At 60.3% G+C, this 20,622-nt stretch overlaps 1 protein-coding gene across 1 annotated transcript; it reads right to left on the minus strand.

Moving 5' to 3' along the window:
* Nucleotides 1-288: 288 nt before the first annotated feature.
* Nucleotides 289-19,895, minus strand: CTPS1 (CTP synthase 1). Its single transcript, XM_054170999.1, has 19 exons — nt 19,793-19,895; nt 19,302-19,475; nt 18,432-18,602; nt 17,567-17,667; nt 15,816-15,932; nt 12,772-12,855; nt 12,465-12,545; nt 10,560-10,711; nt 8,823-8,955; nt 7,981-8,069; nt 7,151-7,245; nt 6,132-6,194; nt 5,368-5,411; nt 4,116-4,212; nt 3,488-3,543; nt 3,308-3,404; nt 2,337-2,481; nt 1,534-1,624; nt 289-865 (listed from the first exon to the last, which is right to left on the minus strand). Exons 2-18 carry the CDS (start codon nt 19,465-19,467, stop codon nt 1,540-1,542), a joined length of 1,776 nt encoding a protein of 591 aa, XP_054026974.1. The 5' UTR covers nt 19,468-19,475; nt 19,793-19,895; the 3' UTR covers nt 289-865; nt 1,534-1,539.
* Between the last annotated feature and the right edge of the window lie 727 nt (nt 19,896-20,622).

Below are 20,622 nucleotides of genomic sequence, written 5' to 3' on the forward strand. Positions count from 1 at the left end.
CTGAGGCTGCAGGACAGCGAGGAGCTGAGGGCAAAGATCCAGAGCCCTGCCTCAGGAACCAGCTCTGAGCTCCCTGGGCGCCAGGACTCGAGGCCCTCCCTGGGGAGAAGCCAAGAGCAGGCTGCAGGCAGGGAGAAAGAAGCACCAAGAGCTGTGCAGGCAGAGGCAAGGCAGAGGGAGGGCACCAGGGCAGCTCCCTGCTGTGCTCCCTGGGCTGCCAGCTGCCAGCCCCTGCAGCCAGGGGCTGTGAGAACTCTGCTTCAGGGCTCGCTTTTGGTGTGCCTGCAGCTGCCCCCTGCAGTGCTGCAGGGAACTCCAGGAAGCTTTTCCTGGGCAAATCTCATTGCTGGCAGGAGAGGGCCCAAGGGCACCAGTGCCAACCATTCTTCAATACTGCTGAAAGAGCACAGCAGAGCAAAGCCTTCCCTCTGCCCCCCAGGAGACTGCAGGCAGCTGCAGCACAGCTCAGGAGCAGAGCAAGCCTCCAGCACCTCCTGGCCTCCACACAAGCTCCCCAGTGAGGGCTGTGGGGGGAGCAGAGGCTGGAGGAGGCAGCCAGGCCAGGCCCTCACCCAGCTGCATTCTCCCATCAGAGCCAGTCCCAGCCCCAGCCTGCTGTGCATCTCCAGGCTGGTGCCAGCTGAGGCCAGCCTGGAGGTGCTTGTGCTGGGCTGAGCTGCCCTCCAGGAATGAAGTCTGCAGAGGAAACAAACCAAGGAGAGAGGAGCTGAGAAGAGAGAGGGGCAGGATCTCAGAGGAGAAATGACCAAGCCCCAGGGCAGGAAAGGCCAAAGCCAAGGGTTCAGTCACACTATTGCTGTAAGAACTCCTGGGGAACCTGAGGACTTCTCTGCAGTGGAGACATCTGGAGAGAGAGGAGGGGAGCAGGAGTCAACTGGGACTGAAGCACCACAGCTGGACCTGCCCAGCACACTGCAGGCTGAGACCAGCACAGCTCAGCACCCCCAAGCCCAAAGCTCCCCTGCCCAGGACAGATGTCCTCAGTCCCTGGCCCCCAGGGACACAAAAGTGTCTCCCCCAAGCCCTTCCACCCCCAGGGTCTGGTTCAGAGCTCCTCTAACTCCAGCTCAGCCTCTGCTGTGAGTGCTGGGGGCTCCTGCCCCCCTCCAGGACTGGAGTGGCTGCAGCCCCTGGTCACATGCAGCCCACACCTGCAGCAGCTGTTCCAGCTCAGAGCTCAAGGCCTCTGGCTGGATGGAAAGCTGCTGTCCCAGGAGATGAAGGAGCTCAGCTGCTTCCAAACTGCCCCCAGAGCACCAAGCCAGGGACCCCAGCCTCAGCCCCTGCTGGTGGTGCTTTGTTTGTGTATCTCAGCTGGAGCCCAGACTCCCCCATAGGGTTTGGGGTCAGTTTGCTGAGGCAGGAGGGACTGCAGGGCCCTCAGCACAGCTGGGAGCACTTCCCACCAGTGCCACTTCTCTGCCAGCTGCTGTCAAAGGCTCAGCTGCCAGGAGGCAGCCTGGGCAAGGACTCTGTCTGCAGGAGGAGAGGTTTGAGGTCAGTAGAAGTTACCAGGAATCAGTCATGGTTCACTGATGGAAACTTCAGCTCTGTGATCTCCAGGTCAGGGGAGCTGCTGCCACTCCTGTCACTGTAGGTGTCCCTGGGGAGTGCAGAGAGGCTCTGCCTGAGCACAAGTGGTGATGGAGCTGGGTCTGGGCAGCTTGGTGCTGAGTGCTGCTGGCTGAGCACACAGAACCCTGAGGGTCACTACCCCCCTGGGGCTCCATCAGCTCCAGGCTTTGTGAAGTGGTCACCCATGGCTCAGGCGCTGTGACTGCACTGAGGAGGGAACAGGGGGGGCACCCCCCACCAGGCACCACCCCCCCCAGCTCCCCAGTGCCAGCTGGTGGCCTCCAAGCCCTTCAAGAGCTGTCCCAGAGTCACCAGAGACGTTCCAAAGGGAAGGGACCTCAGCAGAGCTGCACCACAGGGACAGCCACCAGGTCAGCCAGCTGCTCAGGGCCTCTTCCAGGCACCTCCTGAAGCTCTCCAAGGACAGAGCCCCAGCAGCCCTTCACCCACAGCAGTGCAGCTGAGCTCATGCAGAGAGAGATGTTCCTTACACCCCCTCAGGACCTCTCCTCTGGCTGTCCCCTGTGTCTCACCCTCCCCTGCACAAGGATCCTGCTCCTAGGCCCTCTCATGCCCTCCCTGTGTGGCAGCTCCACATTCAATCTGAGAATGAAGCCAGGAGGTTTCCAAGACAGAGCAGACAGAGGAGGTGCTGCAGACCTCCCCTGGTTCCCCCACAGTGCCAAGAAGCCTCTCTGGGTTACCCTGTAGGAAGCAGCCCTGCCCTGGTGCCAACCTACCTGGGTGAGAGCCTGCAGCCCTTCTGCAGGTAGTGAGTGAGTCTGCCTGCAGATGCCAGCAGCAGCCCAAAGTAAGGGGGAGATGGCTTGATGGGTCTGGAGAGGAACTCGGGGTGGTACTGCACCCCCACGAAGAAGGGATGCTCTAGGAGACAGGAGAGGCCACGGTCAGGGCCCTGCAGCTGCGTGGCCACAGGCTCACAGGATGGAAGGGCTGGGAAGGGACCTCTGGAGATCTTCCAGACCACCCCCTGCCAGAGCAGGAGCATGGAATCCAGCACAGGGCACCCAGGAACACATCCAGATGGGGCTGGAAAGGCTCCAGAGGAGGAGACTCCACAACCTCTCTGGGCAGCCTGCTCCAGGCCTCTGGGACCCTCACAGTGAGGAAGTTCCTCCTCATGCTGAGGTGGAACCTCCTGTGCTGGAGTTTCCATCCATTGCCCCTTGTCCTATCCCAGGGCACAGTGAGCAGAGCCTGTGCCCTCCCTCCTGCCCCCCAGCCCTCAGATATTGATAGACATTGATCAGATCCCTCTCAGCCTTCTCCTCTGCAGACTGAACAGCCCCAGGGCTCTCAGCCTCTCCTCCCCAGGCAGTGCTGCAGTCCCCTAAGCATCCCTGGAGCCCTCCCTTGGACCCTCTCCAGCAGCTCCCTGTCCCTCCTGAACTGGGGAGCCCAGCACTGGCTGCAATATTCCAGGTGAGGTCTCAGCAGGGCAGAGCAGAGGGGGAGGAGAACCTCCCTGGATCTGCTGGGCACACTCAATGCACCCCAGGGTGCCACTGGATACCACTGGTGCTGGAGCCCTGATGCTGTCATTTCCACCCTGCCCTTTGTCCCCAGACACAGAGGCACAGAGGGCTCCTTGTGGGTGTGGGGTTATGCATGGAGCCATCCTGGGAGAGCCACAGGAGCTCCAAACACTTCCCCTTGGGACCCTCACCCACCCCAGCTGCTCAGGACTCACCTTCCAGCTCCACCACTTCCATTCTCTCTCCCTCCTCGTCCTGGCCTACAAACTTCAGACCTTGCTCTTCAAAGCACTTCTTCAGCTGGGGATTGACCTAGGAGAGCAGAAGCAAGACCCCCCTGATCCCTTGTGTTTGGGTCAGACAGAAGGGCTCCCTGCCCACAGCAGCTTCCTTACCTCAAACCTGTGTCTGTGTCTCTCCTCCAGGAAGTCATGGTCCCCATACAGCTTCCCTGCAGCAGGAGCACAACCACCAAGCACTGCACACAGGGCCAGCTTGCAGCAAGGCCACAGGCAGTGCCCCTCACACTCTGACACTTCTGGAGGGCACCAAAGCTGGGGCTGTGCAGAGAGAAGGCTCCAGGGGGGCCTCAGAGCTGCCTGCCAGGACCTGAAGGGGTCCTGCAGGAAGGCTGCAGAGGGACTTTGCCTGAGGGTGTCTGAGACAGGCCAGGGGGAAGGGTCTGAAGCTGAGGCAGAGCAGGGTCAGACTGGAGCTGAGGAAGGAGTTCTTCAGTAGCAGGGGGTGAGACTCTGGCACAGGCTGCCCAGGGAGGCTGTGCATGTTCAAGGCCAGGCTGGATGAGGCCTTGAGCAGCTGAGTCTAGCTGAGAGCTGTCCCTGCCCATGGCAGGAGGTTGGAGCAGATGAGCTCTGAGGTCCCTCCCAGCCTGAGCCACTCTGTGATTTCCATTTCAGTTCCAGGACAGTCTGCCAGCACCTCCCACTCAGGGACACCCCCAGGCCCCACTTCCCAGCCCCCCATCCCTCACCCCACTTCCAGAAGGGGTAAGCAAGGCCTTACTCATGACTGAGTTCTTGGTTTGGAAGAGTGTTCTCCTCTTGCCAAGCCTCATGGTGCCACCCATCTGCCCAGGATTGTGTTCTGGCATGTCAATGACCTGCAAAGAGCAGCCAGAGAGCAGGCTGAGACTGAGGGAGGAGGAACAGCCCTGGGCAGGCTCTGGCACATCAGTGAGGAGGAGAGAACAACATCCCCACGGCCCACAGGGCAGCTGAGCTGGGGGACACTGTCTGGACAGGGCACCCCAAGTCCCAGGGTGGGCAGCTGAGCTCTGGCAGGGGCTGTGCAGAACACACAGAAGGGTTGAAGGTGTTCAGGAAGCTGTAGCTGGGCTCAGTCAGCACCTGCAGACCCCACACCACTGCTGGGCTCCTGAACAAACTGAGCAAGGACAGAGCCAGAAGCAAAAGCCCAAATCCAACTCCTTTCTGCTCCAGAACCTGGGCTGGACACTTCCCTGGGCAGCACTTCAAAGGACAGCAGAAGCCAACCCTTCTGGTGGAGCCTGGAGGAAGCCCCCAGAGCCTGCAGGCTAAGAGAGGCTGGTTCCAAAGTCCCTCCATGAGTGTCCCAAGGAATTCCTGTCTCCAGGGGGGCCTCAGAGCTGCCTGCCAGGACCTGAAGGGATCCTGCAGGAAGGCTGCAGAGAGACTGTGCCTGAGGGTGTCTGGAGCCAGGCCAAGGGGGAATGGCTTGAAGTTGAGGCAGAGCAGGGTCAGACTGGAGCTGAGGAAGTTCTTCAGCAGCAGGGGGGTGAGACTCTGGCACAGGCTGCCCAGGGAGGTGCCTGGGGGTGTCCAAGGCCAGGCTGGATGAGGCCTTGAGCAGCTGAGTCTAGCTGAGAGATGTGCCTGCCCAAGGCAGGAGGTTGGAGCAGATGAGCTCTTGGCTCCCTTGCAGCCTGAGCCATGCTGTGATGATTTCTGGGCTCCCCATTCCACACTTGTGCAGTGGAATCTGGGTACTGACAGTTAGCCTTCCAGCTGCCCTGTGAGCAGCCCTCACTCCTCCCCTGATGAAGAGCAACTACAGCTCAGCAAACCCTGCCAGAGGCTCACTGCAAGCCCTGCAGCCTCTGTGGAGCAGCAGCTGCCACAGTTCACCAGGCAGAGGCATTTGCTTCTCAGATGGGTAGATGAGGACAGGCAAACCTAAAAGCCACCAGACATTCATCCAGGCTCCTAACTGCAGCCAAGGGTAGGTGCAGAGCAGCCTGGCTCTGGGTGGGTATCACAACCAACCAGAAACTCACCACAGGATGAGCAGTTTTGGGGTCAAACTCTGTCGAGTTGGCATCTGCAAGGGAAGGGTCAGCAGTTGGAAGCAGCAAGGCCCTCACTCCCTGAGCTGCCTTCACAGGACCTCTCCAGGCACTGCTGTCTCATCCCCACACTTCTGGCAGCAGCCACCTGAGCCCTGTGTGCTGAGAGCCTGCAGGGCAGGGCTGGCAGCAGCTCAGGGCAGTCAGTGCCCTGCAGGCAGGGCTGAGCAGGGGGCAGCAGGCACTGAGCAGCTCAGAGTGTCCTCAACACACCCAGCCAGGGGCAGGCAGCAGAAGTGCTCCCAAAAACTCCTCCTGCCCTACCCAATGAGACCCAGAACCAGGCTGAGGAACTCCACTCAGCACTCTGCCAGCAGGGACCCCCTCAGGGCAAGCAGCAGAGCCCAAAGAGCACTTTGAGTCCTGGGTGAGCTGCCTGGGCAGCTGCAGTGCTGCTTGGTCTCCATTCCTGCTGGCTGGGGGGGCTGGACTTAGGGTGTCCAGCACACAGGCACAGCCCCACTGGGGGGCTTGGGCCAGGAGCTGAACCTTCCTGTAGGCACAGCCAGTTCCTGTCACCTGCACTCATGCCTTGCTGCCCTCAGTTCTGTTTCATTAGGAGGAAATTTCCTCTTCCCTCTGAATGAGCAAGGGGGATGAGGAGCTGCACTGAGAATCCCAAGCATGAGAGAGTCAGAGGCATCCCTCAAGCAGGCAGAGGGGTGCCCAGAGGCCAGGAGGTGCTGTGCAGTTACCTTGCCAGCCCAGGACGCTGCGAGCGAACTCCACCACTGCCAGCTGCATGCCCAGGCACACTCCTGGGGGGGACAGGAGACCAGGGTCAGGCCAGCACAGGGAGCACTCAGCACAGCACACAGAGCACTCAGCACAGCACACAGCCTGCAGCAGCCAGACCTGAGATGGCTCTAGGGGTCTGTCCCCCCTGCAGCAGGCAGCTCTGAGGTTTGTTCCCTCCCTGACCCTTCCCTCCCCCTCCAGCTGCTCCCCATCTCCATTCACTCCCAGGCACACATCCTGCTTCCTGCCCACAGCACCACGGCCCCCTCAGACTCCCCCTCCTGATGACAGATTCCCTGGCAGCCCAGCCAGCTCCAACCCCTCCAGAGTTCAGCAGGGCTGGCAGCTGTTGCCCCCTGGGCCCTCCTCAGCCAATCGCCTCCAGGAGTGGGCAGTGCAGAGCCCGGTGCCGGCCGGGGAGGCCGCGGCAGCTGGGGGCGGCGAGGCCACGGCTGGGGGTGGCGAGGCCGCGGCGGCTGGGGGAGGCGAGGCCGCGGCTGGGGGCGGCGAGGCCGCGGCGGCTGGGGGCGGCGAGGCCGCGGCGGCTGGGGGCGGCGAGGCCGCGGCGGCTGGGGGGCGGCGAGGCCGCGGCGGCTGGGGGGCGGCGAGGCCGCGGCGGCTGGGGGGCGGCGAGGCCGCGGCGGCTGGGGGGCGGCGAGGCCGCGGCGGCTGGGGGGCGGCGAGGCCGCGGCGGCTGGGGGGCGGCGAGGCCGCGGCGGCTGGGGGCGGCGAGGCCGCGGCGGCTGGGGGGCGGCGAGACCGCGGCTGGGGGCGGCGAGGCCGCGGCGGCTGGGGGCGGCGAGGCCGCAGCTCAGAGCAGCGAGGCCGCGGCTCAGAGCAGCGAGGCCGTGGCGGCTGGGGGCGGCGAGGCCGCGGCTCAGAGCGGCGAGGCCGCGGCGGCTGGGGGCGGCGAGGCCGCGGCTCAGAGCAGCGAGGCTGTCACACAGCCTCTTGCCCCTGGGGGAAGCTCTCTCACCTAGGAAGGGCTTCTTCTGCTTCCTTGCCCAGGAGATAGCCTGGATTTTGCCTTCTGTCCCCCGAACGCCGAAGCCACCAGGAACCAGCACTCCGCTGTGTGAGGAGGAGATCTTCAGATGGGGCTCCCCATGGGGGCTCCCCACAGCCACCCACCCACCGCCCCTCCTGGAAAGCCCTGGACTTGCAGGACCTCACCCCTGGGAAGGGCTCAGAAGTGCTCTGTCTCCAGCATGGTTTCCATATGGCTTCACCTGAGCCAGCACCAGCACCTGGTACCAGAACCACTCCAGGGCCTGAAGGGCTCCAGGAGAGCTGGGGAGGGACTCTGGACAAGGGCTGGGAGGGACAGGATGAGGGACGATGGCTTTGAGCTGGGAGAGGGCAGATTGAGAGTAGGGAGAGTGAGGGTGGGGAGACACTGGCACAGGTTGCCCAGGGAGGCTGTGGCTGCCCCCTGCCTGAAGGTGTTCAAGGCCAGGCTGGAGGAGGCCCTGAGCAGCCTGGGCTGGTGGGAGGCCCTCTCTGCATCCCAGGGCTTCTCCCTTCTCACACCTTCTCCTTCTAGACCTTTCTCCCACCCTCTCTCTGAGGTCAAAAAGCCTTCCCCTCCCCTCACCTTCCCCCTGCCCTCCCCACCTGCCCTGCTGCTGCCTCTCACCAAGCCCTTCACTCAGTTAACAAGCCTGCAGTTTCCATCCCATGAGGGGGCATTTGGGGCACTGTCAGAGTGTGCTGCTGCAGGGCCCAGGAAGAGCCTGCAGTGAGGCTCTTCCTCCCAGCACTGCCAGCAGCAGGCCCCCATGAAATGCCAGAGGCTGGGAGCCTTACTCAGCACCGCAGAGCTTCTGCCAGGCCTCGTGGTAGCGGACAGGCTCCTCCTGCAGAGTCTCTGGCTCCAAGTCAGCAGAGTCAATGTACTGGGAAGAAATCCAAGACAGGAGGATGAGAGACTGCTGCAGAGTGCACAGGGTCTCCTTCATTCAATTAAGACATCACAGCTCCTCCTGGAGAGCTCTGCATTTGTTTCCTCCTGGATGCTTGCTTGGGGGGGGGGTTTGCCTGGGCTGCTTTCCTGTTAGTCAACAAAGCTCTGAGCAGCCCCACTCAAACCTTTCCTCTGTGCTTCAAGTGATGCAACTCCAGCCCACTGGAGGAGGCTCCAGGGACACCTCAGAGCTGCACTTCACTATCTGCAGGGGACCTCCAGGCAGGCTGGGGAGGGACTGTGGGGATAGGATGAGAGGCAATGGTTTGGAACTGGAGCAGGGCAGAGTTAGGTTGGACCTCAGGAGGAAGCTCTGCACAGTGAGGCTGGGGACACACTGGAACAGGCTGCCCAGGGAGGTGGTGAGGGCCTCAGCAACCTGCTCTAGGTGGAGCTGTCCCTGCTGCCTGCAGGGGGTTGGACAAGATGCCCTTGGAGGGTCCCTTCCAACCCACTGCAGTCTGTGACTCTTAGAGGACGAAAGGTTTCCTCTGAAGCTGGTTCAGGCCTGAGAGGAGATGTTTTGATGCTCAAAATCCAAAGGCAATTTCCAAGCTCCCTGCCTGACTTGACCCTCCCTGCCTGTGGCTCTGTGCAGAACCCAACCCAGCTGGGCAGGGCTGTGGGCAGCAGCAGTCTGTGTGTGGATTCTTCCCTCCTCCCAGGCAGACAGCTCCATTCCTACCTTGATGTCAAGTTTGTGGTTGATGGCCAGTGCAGAGTGCTCCAGTGCTTTAATGACAGAGGCATAGGAGTCTGAGAACTTGGTGTATTTGCCCACCAGGGCTATGGAGCAGCTCTCCAGCAGCCGGTCGTACCTGCAGGCAGCAGACACAGGAGGGGGCCCAGCAGTGACACAGCATGGGGCAAGGCTCACCCACCCCCCAGGCAAGTGACAGCAGAGCCCACCCAGCTGCTGAGAGCAGGACCTGTTACAGGAGTCATGACTCTAAAACACCAAAGCAAGGCTGAAAGAAAGGGAAAAAGAAATGGTGAGAGAGAAAAGCAGCTGCAGAGAGTCCCCCCCAAGGGAACTCATCTCTGCTCAGGCTGAAAAGCCTCCCTGGGTAGATCCAAAGCCCCCTCAGGAGGCTGTCTCAGACCCCAAGCCTGCAGGAAGCTGTGAGGAGAGGATCAAAGCTCTGCAGGTGTCTGCACTGGCCAGCAGCTGCCCAGGCAGATCACCTCAGCAGCCAGCAGAGCAGGAGGGAATTCTGCACTCCTAAGGCTGCACTGCCCACACCTGCAGCCCCCCAGCAGCAGGGCACTCAGGCAGCACTCCTGCCTGCAGCCAAGGGACCCTCCAAGGCTTAGTTCAGCCCTGCCAAGCACCTTCAACCACCTGGGCACCCAGGGCTGTGCCCACAGGCAGGGAACCCTCGCTGCCAGTGCTGGGTGGGAGGTGGTGGAGACAGTCAAGGTCAGACTTGCTGTGGCCCTGGGCAGCCTGCTCTGGTTGGAGCTGCCCCTGCTGCCTGCAGGAGGGTTGCACAAGATGCCCTTGGAGGGTCCCTTCCAGCCCAGTGCATTCTGTGAATCTAGACCTTGGTAGTTCATTTCTCAGAAGGACAAAGACATTTCAGGCCTCAGGAGGGGCCTGAGTGGTGCCTGCAGAGACTCAGTTCACCATTTCCCCACAGGTGAAAATGAAACCCTCTGTGCTGGGAGTCTCAGAGCAAGCCCAAGCAGCTGCTGTGCTTGTTGCAAGCACACTCAAAGGTCCATTTGCAGGGACACCCCTGAGGACTCCCACACAGGCTTACCAAGGGTTGACACCACCTTGGAATGGCACTGGGCTCTTTGGTATGAACAGGGGAGGGCAGAGCTGCCCACCTTTAATGGCTCCAAACTCAAACACAAGGTAAGGAGCCCAGGGATGTGACCCCACAGCATCTTCTGAGGGGTGGTTCAGCCTGCAGGAGGCTGCAGGGAGACCTTCTGCACTTGAAGGGCCATGGAAGGGATGGGGACAGACTTTTTAACAGGACCCATCTGGGTTTTAAACTAAAAGAGGGAGATTTGGAATAGATAAAGGAGGACATTGCTTACAGTGAGGGTACTGAAACCCTGGCCCACATTGCCCACGGGTGGGAGATGCTCATGCCTGGAACCATCCCAGCTCAGACTGTCTGGGGCCCTGAGCAACCTGCTCTAGCTGCAGATGTCCCTGCTGGCTGCAGGGGATTTGGACTGGGTGAGCTTTAAGGCCCCTTCCAGCCTCAAATGCTCCAGGACTCTATGATCCTCTCTTGGAAGAGCTTTTTTAGGTAAACATCAAGAGCAGAGCAGTAAAAGAAAACAATTCCAGCAGGTCAGAACAGCTGAGGAAGATGAAGCAAGACTCAGCACCTGAGAGCCACCAACCAAGAGGAGAAGCTCAAGAGGAGCCTCAGCTCAGGCTGTGCCCAGATGTGCAGCTCACCTGTCAGCCATCTCCTTCCACTTCAGCAGCATCCTCCTGGGCTGCCTCTCAATGGGGAGGTCAAGCCTGTGCCGGAAGTAGTCAACCACTCCCTGCTCCTCTAACAGCAGAGGCACTCGGTAGATGGAGGAGACATCATGCACACAGATGACCTGCACAGGGGAGAAGGAAGGGCAGCATGACAGAGCTGATGGCCTGCACAGGGGAGAAGGAAGGGCAGCATGACAGAGCTGATGGCCTGCACAGGGGAGAACACCTCCCAGGGAGGCTGTGGATGTCCCCTCCCTGGAGGTGTTCAAGGCCAGGCTGGATGAGGCCTTGAGCAAGCTGGGCTGGTGGGAGGTGTCCCTGCCCATGGCAGGGGGTTGGAACTGGATGAGCTTTGAGGTCCCTTCCAACACAAACTACTCCAAGAATTCATTAATCAGCTGTGAGCCAAGAGGCCTCAGGTCAGTGAGGAGCAGCAAGGTCAGCAGCTCCAGCTCCCCAAAAAGGGCTTCCTCAGAAAGGCAAAGACAGCTCTGGGCAACTGCTGCCTGCCCATCAAGAGCCAGGCTGTGCTTTAAGGCTCACAAACACCCTGGCACAACTATTTCTGAGCCCTCATTTCTCAAATGAAAGCAGAGTTCAGAGCAGTAAAACCCCCAGATGCCAGCTCTCCTCCTCCAGTCAACAGCATTTCCTTCACAATCCAGCTCCAAGTGCAGAATGAGAACTGCAGGATCCCAGGAGGTGACTGACAAGAGCCAACTGCCAGGTCCCAGCCAAGAGGAGGCAGAGAGTGTTCTGCTGACATCCACACTGTGGCCAGGTCACTCTGAATGCAAGAGTGGAAAGTGCAAGGCTATAGGAAAGGAATAAAAAGCACTGGACAGAGCCTGCAGCTGGGAAATGATTCTCAGACCTTCTCCAAAGCTCCAGCTGGACTGGGAAGAGTTAATCTCTAGGCTACAGACTGAGTGGCTGAGGGAGCTGGGGGTGTTTAGTCTGCAGAAGAAGAGGCTGAGGAGAGACCTCACTGCTCTCCACAGCTCCCTGAAAGGAGGCTACAGTGAGCTGGGGGTTGGGCTCTGCTCTAGTCTCAGATGATAGGAGAGGAAATGGCCTGAAATTGTGCCAGGGGAAGCTAAGAGTGGAGAGGAGGGAAAATGTCTTTGCTGCAGGGGTGGTCAGGAACTGGCACAGGCTGCCCAGGGAGATGGTAGAGTCCCCATCCCTGCAGGTGTTCCAGAAACCTGTGGCCATGGCACTTGGGGCCAGGGTCTGGTGGCCATGGTGGGGTTGGGGTGATGATCTTGCAGAGCTTTTCCAACTAAACAATGCTGTGACTCCATGGCTATTTCTTAAGCTCAGACTGTGCCATGCAGAGCACTCTCAGCACAAAATGGATCAAGCCAAGATGGGATTTTTGCCTCTCCCATCCCACTCCAGTGAAGCAGTGCTGCTCCCAAATACTACTTCAGTTTGTCTCTGCAGTGTCTCCTCATGCCATCCTCGGCAGAGCAACAGCACAGTGACAAGAGCTGCATCCAAGCACACCCATGGCAACTTCAAATCTCATTCTGGGCCACTACTCTTTGGCCTCTAACTTACTGAACAGCCTCAGCCTCCTGTGCTCACAGCAGGAATGTGGAAGGATAACTAAGGTCAAAAGCAGCTACTCAGAAAATCCCTTGGATTCCACAGGATTCTCTGGGCCTCAGCCAAGTGCCTTGCAAGCAAACCTGAGTGCTGGCATGAAAAGGCCTCTCCTGGCACAGTGACATGTGTAAGGAACAGGGGGGAGACAAAGCAGCAAATGAATTATGCAGCTAACAAGAGCCAGAGCTGAACACAAAAACACTCAGCTCAGAGCTCCACTCAGCACCTGACAGCAGCCAGGGGAGTGCAGACAGCAATCCTCACCTGCTCTGGTTCCACATGACAGAACATGGAGATCTTCTCCTTTACTGAGGTATCCAAGGGAGTGGAGCACCTACAGACAATCTGAGAGAGCAGCAGGGTCAGGGCTGGGAGGCAGAACAGCAGCACATAACCAGCCCCCCCCAGAGCTGTCCCCAGGCAGGCTGGCACTGGGGGAAGCCCAGCCCTGCTGCTCTGAGCCTTCCAGCACTAGAGCTCTCCCCTCAGGCAGGGTTTAGAGCAGGCTGCTGTTGCAACACCCCAGCAGAGCACTTTTGGATGCCAGGCCAAGGCATGCAGCAAACCTTACCAGGTCTGGTGAGAGGCCAAGGCCCCTGAGCTCACGAACGCTGTTCTGGGTGGGCTTTGTCTTCTGCTCCCCTGTGGAGCTTGGCTGGGCAGAGAAGAGCAGGGGTTGGAGCATCAGTGGTGATGTGTGGCAATGATTCATGAGCCTAACCAGGAACCACCCCCCAGCCACCTGGTAAAAACTTTGCCTCAGGCCCTGCCCAGTTCCCAGCAGCTCTGAACAGCCCTGCAGAGCCTTGCTTGAGTCTGAAAGCTTTCAGCCAAGAGGCAGAGACCAGAGCTGAGCTCCACACAGTGAGGGAAGGAGAAAGCAGGCACCCCAAGGGCTTTCTCCACTGCTCTCTCAAATACCAACTCTTTGATAGCTCTGATGTTTTTCTCCATCAAACACTGGCCTAAAGACAAGGGGAAAGAAGCAAGAGGAGAACAAAGATTGACCTGCACTCCATTCACTGTCCCACTGACCTCTGCCAAACCCCATTTCAGGGCACACAGCTCCTGCTCTCCAGCACTGCTGCTGTAACCATGGAGGAGTTTGGTCAGCAGTGACTCCTGCAGCAGAGGTTTCAGACTGCAAGATGTCTCCCAAACCAGAGCAGAGAACACAGCTGAGCCTGTAGCAGTACCAGTGTGGGCAGCAGGGCAGGAGAGGGGATTCTGCCCCTGGACTCTGCTCAGACCTCACCTCCAACACTGCCTCCAGTTCTGGGGTCCCCAGCAGAAGGACACAGAGCTGTGGAGTGAGTCCAGAGGAGGTCACAAAGATGATCCAAGGGCTGGAGCAGCTCTGCTGTGAGGCCAGGCTGAGGGAGCTGGGGCTGTGCAGCCTGGAGAGGAGAAGGCTCCAGGGGGACCTCAGAGCTGCCTGCCAGTACCTGAAGGGATCCTGCAGGAAGGCTGCAGAGAGACTTTTCCTGAGGTTCTCTGGAGACAGGACAAGGGGGAAGGGTTTGAAGCTGAGGCAGAGCAGGGTTGGACTGGAGCTGAGGAATTAGTTCTCCAGTACCAGGGTGGTGAAACTCTGGCACAGGCTGCCCAGGGAGGCTGTGGCTGCCTCCTGCCCAGAGGTGTTCAAGGCCAGGCTGGATGAGGCCTTGAGCAGCTGAGTCTGGCTGAGAGCTGTCCCTGCCCATGGCAGGAGGTTGGAACTGGATGATCTCTGAGGTCCCTTCCAACCTGAGCCATCCTGTGAGTACATGGCACAGAGACACCCACCATCACTTCTGACATGAAGTGGGGTGCACCTCACCTCCTTGGCACACCAGGACCCTTTGCTTTTCTTTGTGATTCTAATGAACTGATTCTTATCACAGCACTGCTTCATGAAGCCTCCTCTTGGCTGAACCTCTGAACCAAGGGCAACTGCCACTCAGACTGTTAGGGCTCAGTCAGATGTGAGGGTCTGTGAGGTCTAGAAAGGTTCTCCTTCCCCTCTGCTCTGCCCTGGCAAGACCACACCTGGAATACTGTGTCCACTTCCAGGCTCACCACTTCAGAAGAGAGAGAGAGACCTGCTGGAGACAGTCCAATGGAGACTACAAGGATGTTAAAGAGAAGGCTAAGAAGGGATCTGACCAATGACTATCAATATCTGAGGGGTGGGAGTCAGGAGGAAGGTGCCAGGCTCTGATGGGTGGTGCCCAGTGCCAGGACCAGGCACTACAGGTACAAGCTGGAACCCAGGAGGTTCTACCTCAATGTGAGGAGAAACTTTACTGTGAGGCTGCTGGAGGCCTGGAGCAGGCTGCCCAGAGAGGTTGTGGAGTCTCCTTCTCTGGAGCCTTTCCAGCCTCACCAGGATGAGTTCCTGTGTGATCTGCCCTGGGCACCTCTGCTCTGGCAGGGGGTTGGACTGGATGATCTCCAGAGGTCCCTTCCAACCCAAAGAACCTCTGATTCTGGGATTCAAGGACCCCAGGAAGAGCCTGGAACACGATCTGATTAGCAAGTCCAAATGGCTGTGGAGCTGTGGCTCTACCACTGCATTTCCTGTCAGCTCTGCAGAAAGGAAAGACTGCAAATGAAGAGAAACAGAAAGCCTAAAGCCCTAGAAACCAAATCCAGCTGCCAGAGCCAGGAGACAAACCCAGAGAGAAAAACAGCAGCTAAGGATGCAGAGCTGCATCTCCAACAAGGCCAAGGTCCTGCAGCTGCATCAGGGCAATCCCCAGCACAAATCCAGGCAGGGTGAGGAGGGGCTGAGAGCAGCCTGGAGGAGAAGGCCTTGGTGACAAACTCCCCAGGAGCCAGCAATGGTCACTGGCAGCCCAGGTTGGGGATTCTGCCCCTCTGCTCTGCTCTGCTCAGACCCCACCTCTGCTCAGACCCCACCTGCAGCACCTGCAGCACTACCTCCAGTTCTGGTGCCCCCAGACAGGGAGGACCTGGAAGAGGCCACAAAGATGATCAGAAGCTGGAGGAACTCTGCTATGGGGACAGGGTGAGGGAGTTGGGGCTGTTCAGCCTGGAGAAGAGAAGGCTCCAGGGAGACCTCAGAGCAGCCTTCCAGGACCTGAAAGGCTCCAGGAGAGCAGGGGAGGGACTTTTGCAAAGGGCTGGGAGTGCCAGGATGAGGGACAATGGCTTTGAGCTGGGAGAGGGCAGATTGAGACTGGAGATGAGGAACAAATTGTTGAGAGTGAGGGTGGGGAGACACTGGCACAGGTTGCCCAGGGAGGCTGTGGCTGTCCCCTCCCTGGAGGTGTTGAAGGCCAGGCTAGATGAGGCCTTGAGCAAGCTGTGCTGGTGGGAGGTGTCCCTGCCCATGGCAGGAGGGTGGAACTGGATGAATTTTGGGGTCCTTTCCAACCTAAACTCTTCTATGAATCTGCTGTAGCTCCCAGCTCTCTCTCACACATTTACACCCTCCCAGTCCCTGCTCCCAAACCTTTTCCAGTGCCCCCCCAGGCATTCCCTGCCTCCCCTGCACAAACACAGCTGTGACAGTGCCCACAGAGAGGGCACTTCACAAACACACACTTTCAAAGCAAGGTTTGTGCTGGGGCAGCCTGTGCCCAGCAGCAGCAGGCAGCTGTGTGTGCTCACCTGGGGCACCAGGCTGACATGGATGTTACAGAAGTTCTCCCTCTTGGCCTTGAACTGGAACTGCCGGAAGGCTTCGATGAAGGGCATGCTCTCAATGTCACCCACTGTGCCCCCCAGCTGGAGGAGAGAAGGACAATGAGGGGTGACATCAGTGCCAAAACCTCCCCTACCTGTGTGCAGCAGCCCTGCTACAACAGGCTGGAAAGCACACTACAGCACCTCCCCAGCGCTCCCCTGCGACTGCCCGCGGGAGCCTGCGGAGCTCCAGGCTCTGCCCCTCCTGTGCACCACTGCCACGGCCCCCAGGCAGCCCCAGCTCTTCTACCTTCATGGTCTCCCCCAGAATCAAAGCAGCACCTCAAAACCCAGCTCCTCCTGCAGGCAGCAGCTCTCCAGAGGATCAGCTGCACCTCTGTGCTCCCTGCAGGGAGGTGGAGACGTTAAAACGCTCAGGTGGCACCGAGAAGCCAAGCTTCAGCCAAGGCTCAGTGACCACAGGGTGGTTCTGGACACTCAGCAGCAGAGGCCAGGCACTCCCTGGGGCCCTGCAGCATCCCACGTGCTGTCAGTGCCTCCCAGGCACTCCAGGATCCAGGTTTGTGAACCCTGGGACAGCAGCTGGCATTCAAGCTGCAGGGAGAGCCCCAGCTCACCAGGACCTGGGCACTCTGACAAGCTGTGCCACAGTCACACATGGGGCTTGGGAGGGACCCTCAAAGGTCATCTCTGGCCAACCCACATCCCAGCAGCCAGCTCAGCAGGCTCAGGGCTTTCACCCTGCTCTGCCTCCTCTGTCAGCAGGACAGCCCTGACAGTGCACAGGAAACTGCACTGGTTTGGCACCACCAGCTTGTGCCGTGCCCTGTTCGAGGTCTGTGCTTGCATTTGGTCACCCCAAGGATCCCTTTATTGCCAAGGAGGGAAGGCAACTGCATCCAGAGGGGCATCCACCCAGCCTCCCTCTACACCCCAAGGAAGAAGGCACTGTGTGAGTCACTCAGGCCTTGGTATAGAAGTTAGGAGCTAACCCTCATTCCACTGACCAATTCGCACTGCACTGGAGAGCAAAGCATCTCAAACATGGAACTGTCCTAGAACCACAGAATGGTTGGGGCTGGGAGGGACCTTCAAAGGTCTAAGTCTTTATGCTGAGTCTTAGACTGGAGATTAAGGAAGAAATGCTTTGCATTGGGGGTGGGCAGACACTAGAACAGGTTGCCCAGGGAGGCTGTGGATGTGCCCTCCCTGGGGGTGTTCAAGGGCAGGTTGGAACAAGTTCCTCACCCTGAGGGTGGTGGGACACTGGAACAGGTTGTCCAGGAAGGTGGTTGAGGCCCTATCCCTGGAGACATCAAGGTGAGGCTCAGCAGGGCTCTGAGCAACCTGATCTAGCGGAGGATGTCCCTGCTGACTGCAGGGGTTGGACTGGGTGAGCTTTGGAGGCCCCTTCCAACCCAGAGCATTCTGTGATCCTATGAAGCTGGGCTCCTGGGAGGTGTCCCTGCCATGGGGTTGGAGCTGATGATCTTCAAGGTCCCTTCCTACCCAAACCATTCCACGAAGCTACGAACAAGTCCCTGTGCAGCCTTGGACAGGCAGCACTCAAGAGCCCAGAGAGAGTAAGTGAAGCTAACAAAGGGGAGTCTAACCAAGCCAGCAAGAGGGGAAGTTGAACATTACTGCAAATAACCCCCAACTTTTACTCTGCCAAATCAGCACAGGGCTGAGCTCAGAACAAAAGAGCTACAAACCTCAATCACACACACTTGGGGCTCGATGCCATCTTCATCCACAGGGATCCGTGCCTGCCTCATCACCCACTCCTGGATGGCATCTGTGATGTGGGGAACCACTGGAGAAGAAACCCAGGCAAGGGTTAACACCACAGCCCACACACATTGCTGCCTCTGATTCCTTGCACAGCAGCTATGGGAAAGAAGCAGGCATGGCCTCTCCTCTGGCCCAGGCTGAGATCTGGGTCTTTATGCATTTTTTGAAGTGATTATTCTTGGCTGTGATTTCCCAGAGAAGAGCCTTGGCAGGACATGCAAACCCTGCCTCAACTTAAACACATGTAAGCAATGCTTCCTTTAGGCTGGGAGACTCAGGAACAAACAGTCCTCTGCTGCAAGCTCAGAGTTACTCTGTGTTAAGCTGTCCAGGAAAGTCCTTATCCAAACCAGCAGTGCAGGATGCTTCAAAAGGGAAGGGACTGAGCTGGTCCTCAAAGATCCTTTGGGCTTTGTAATGACAATTACCCCAGGCAATGACCACTGTGACCAGCAAACCCATATCCCCCATCATCCAGACCCAGGTGTGGCAGCGTGCTCTGCTCACACCCAGTGCTGGCTACGTGAGGCAGCTGGACCCAGGTCCAAACAACTGCGTGCTGCTGAGCTCTGAGGGGCTTCCAGGTGACCCAGCTCAGCGTGGCACACACCAGCACACCTGCAAGCGGTGCATCTCCTGCTTCCCCTTCTACAAACCAAACAAAACCCATCACCAGGGTAGGGCACACACAGCAAAGGCCTCAAGGTAAGATGCAAAAGCCTCCAAAGCAGGACAGAAATGCAGACAGAGACCTTCCCAAGCAGCACAAGTGAAGCCTCCCATCACCTTGGACAGTTTTGCCCAGGTAGTCTCCCTTCCTCTCCTTGTTGATGACATATTGGTAGATCTTCCCCGTGGTCAGGTTGTTGTCTTTGGTGAGTCTGATGTCAAGGAAGCGTTCGTAGTTCCCCAGGTCCAGGTCCACCTCTCCTCCATCATCCAGCACAAACACCTCCCCTGCAGCACAGAGGGCACACACAGCTCAGTGAAGTGCCAGCACCTGGCTGGCTCTGCCTGGGGCAGCTACAGGAACAGCCTCCTGTGACTGCCACAGCAAGCCGAGGTGTGGCTCCTCCAACTCAGAGCCTTCTGCAACAAAGAGGCCTCCTGCCCCGGGGGCCGAGTGCCCAGGCAGGCAGCAAGCGCAGCCCAGGCACATCTCTGCTGCCTGCTGCTGCCGCCAGGCCCTGCCCCAACAGCAGGCTCAGCGCCCAGCCCCAGCCCACCCCCGCGCACAGCTGGCTCCCTGCAGGCACCACCAGCCCCGGGGGGGCACTCACCCCCAGCCCCCGGGGGGGCACTCACCCCCAGCCCCCGGGGGGGGACACTCACCCCCAGCCCCCGGGGGGGCACTCACCCCCAGCCCCCGGGGGGGGGCACTCAGCCCCAGCCCCCGGGGGGGACACTCACCCCCAGCCCCCGGGGGGGGGGCACTCACCCCCAGCCCCCGGGGGGGGGGCACTCACCCCCAGCCCCCCGGGGGGGGGCACTCACCCCCAGCCCCCGGGGGGGGGGCACTCACCCCCAGCCCCCCGGGGGGGGGCACTCACCCCCAGCCCCCCGGGGGGGGGCACTCACCCCCAGCCCCCGGGGGGGGACACTCACCACCAGCCCCCGGGGGGGGACACTCACCACCAGCCCCCGGGGGGCACTCACCGTGCTCGTACGGGGAGAAGGTGCCCGCGTCGATGTTGATGTAGGGGTCGATCTTGATGGAGGTGACATGCAGGCCGCAGGACTTGAGGATGGTGCCGATGCTGCTGGCGATGATCCCCTTGCCGATGCCCGAGATCACGCCGCCCGTCACCAGGATGTACTTCATCTGCCCCGCTGCGGACACCGCCAGCGCCTCAGCCGGAGGCGCAGAGGCGCCTGGAGGAGCCCCGAGCCCCGCCATTGCCATGGGCGGGCCCCCCGCCGCTGCCCGGCCAGCGCTGCCCTCCTCCCGCCCCGCCGTTCCCGCCTCGCACCGGCCGCTCCCCGCCGCCACAAGCTCCCGCCACAAGCTCCCGCCGCTGCCGGCCCCTCGGCGGGGCTCCGCGTGGTGCCGCCCGCTGCCGCCGCCCCGCCCCGCCCCGCCGGGTGCCGCCAGACCCCCGACCCCCTCCCCCCTCCCCCGTCTCCCCTCCCCCCTCCCCCCCACACACCGGTTCCCGCCGGGCACGGGCGGCGCGCGGCGGCTGCGTGGCGGGCTGAGCGCGCGGCGGAGCTGCCGGCTCGCGGCAAGGCGCATGAGGCTGGCGCGCGGCGACGCGCAGGCGCAGCAACGCCCCGGTGCGTGCGCGGTAGCGGCGGGAGGGCGGCGAGGTGGGCGGGGCCAGCCCGGGGAGAGCCCCGTCCGGCCCCGCCCCTCAGCGGGCGCTGGGCCCCGGGGGGAGAGCGGGCGGCGGGGTGCGGCGCAGCGGGCTGGGGGCGGTGGGGGCGACAGGGCAGTGGGGAGCGGCACTGAGCGGGAGGAGCGAGATTCAGAGAGCAGAGGGTGGTGAGACCCCGTCCCAGGATGCCCAGGGAGGTGGGAGCTGCCCCCTCCCCGGAGCCGTCCCGGGTCAGGTTGCCTGGGGCTCTGAGCAGCCTGCTCTGGTTGGGGATGTCCCTGCTGGCTGCAGGGGCTTGCGCTGGATGAGCTCTAAGGTCCTTTCCAACCCAAACCGTTCTGTTTGAGAGCCCTGTAGCTGTTTAGCCTTGGAGAAGAGGAGCCCCGGGCGGGATCTGATCAGTGCTCAGCAAGAGATAAAGAGCAAGGGGCAAGAGGCTGGGGCCAGATACTGCTCAGTGGTGCCCAGGGACAGGACAAGGGCAGAGGGCACTAACTGGAACCCAGGAGGTTCCCTGTGAGCAGGAGGAGAAACTTCTTTGGTGTGAGGGTGCTGGAGCCCTGGAGCAGGCTGCCCAGAGAGGCTGTGGAGTCTCCTCTGGAGAGCTTTCAACCCACCCTGGCCATTGTGCTCCTGGACAAGCTGCTGTGGATGCCCTGCTG

The sequence above is a fragment of the Dryobates pubescens genome, chromosome 20 (assembly GCF_014839835.1).
Source record: "Dryobates pubescens isolate bDryPub1 chromosome 20, bDryPub1.pri, whole genome shotgun sequence".
NCBI classification, from domain to species: domain Eukaryota; kingdom Metazoa; phylum Chordata; class Aves; order Piciformes; family Picidae; genus Dryobates; species Dryobates pubescens.

Excerpts from the sequence above, each read along its gene's own strand:
- CTPS1 (XM_054170999.1), bottom strand. The coding sequence starts at position 19,467 with ATGAAGTACATCCTGGTGACGGGCGGCGTGATCTCGGGCATCGGCAAG. Across the intron at positions 12,856-15,815 it reads ATGTCAGCCTGGTGCCCCAG|CCAAGCTCCACAGGGGAGCA; the intron begins GTGAGCACACAC and ends TTCTCTGCCCAG. Across the intron at positions 6,195-7,150 it reads GCAGAAGAAGCCCTTCCTAG|GAGTGTGCCTGGGCATGCAG; the intron begins GTGAGAGAGCTT and ends TGTCCCCCCCAG.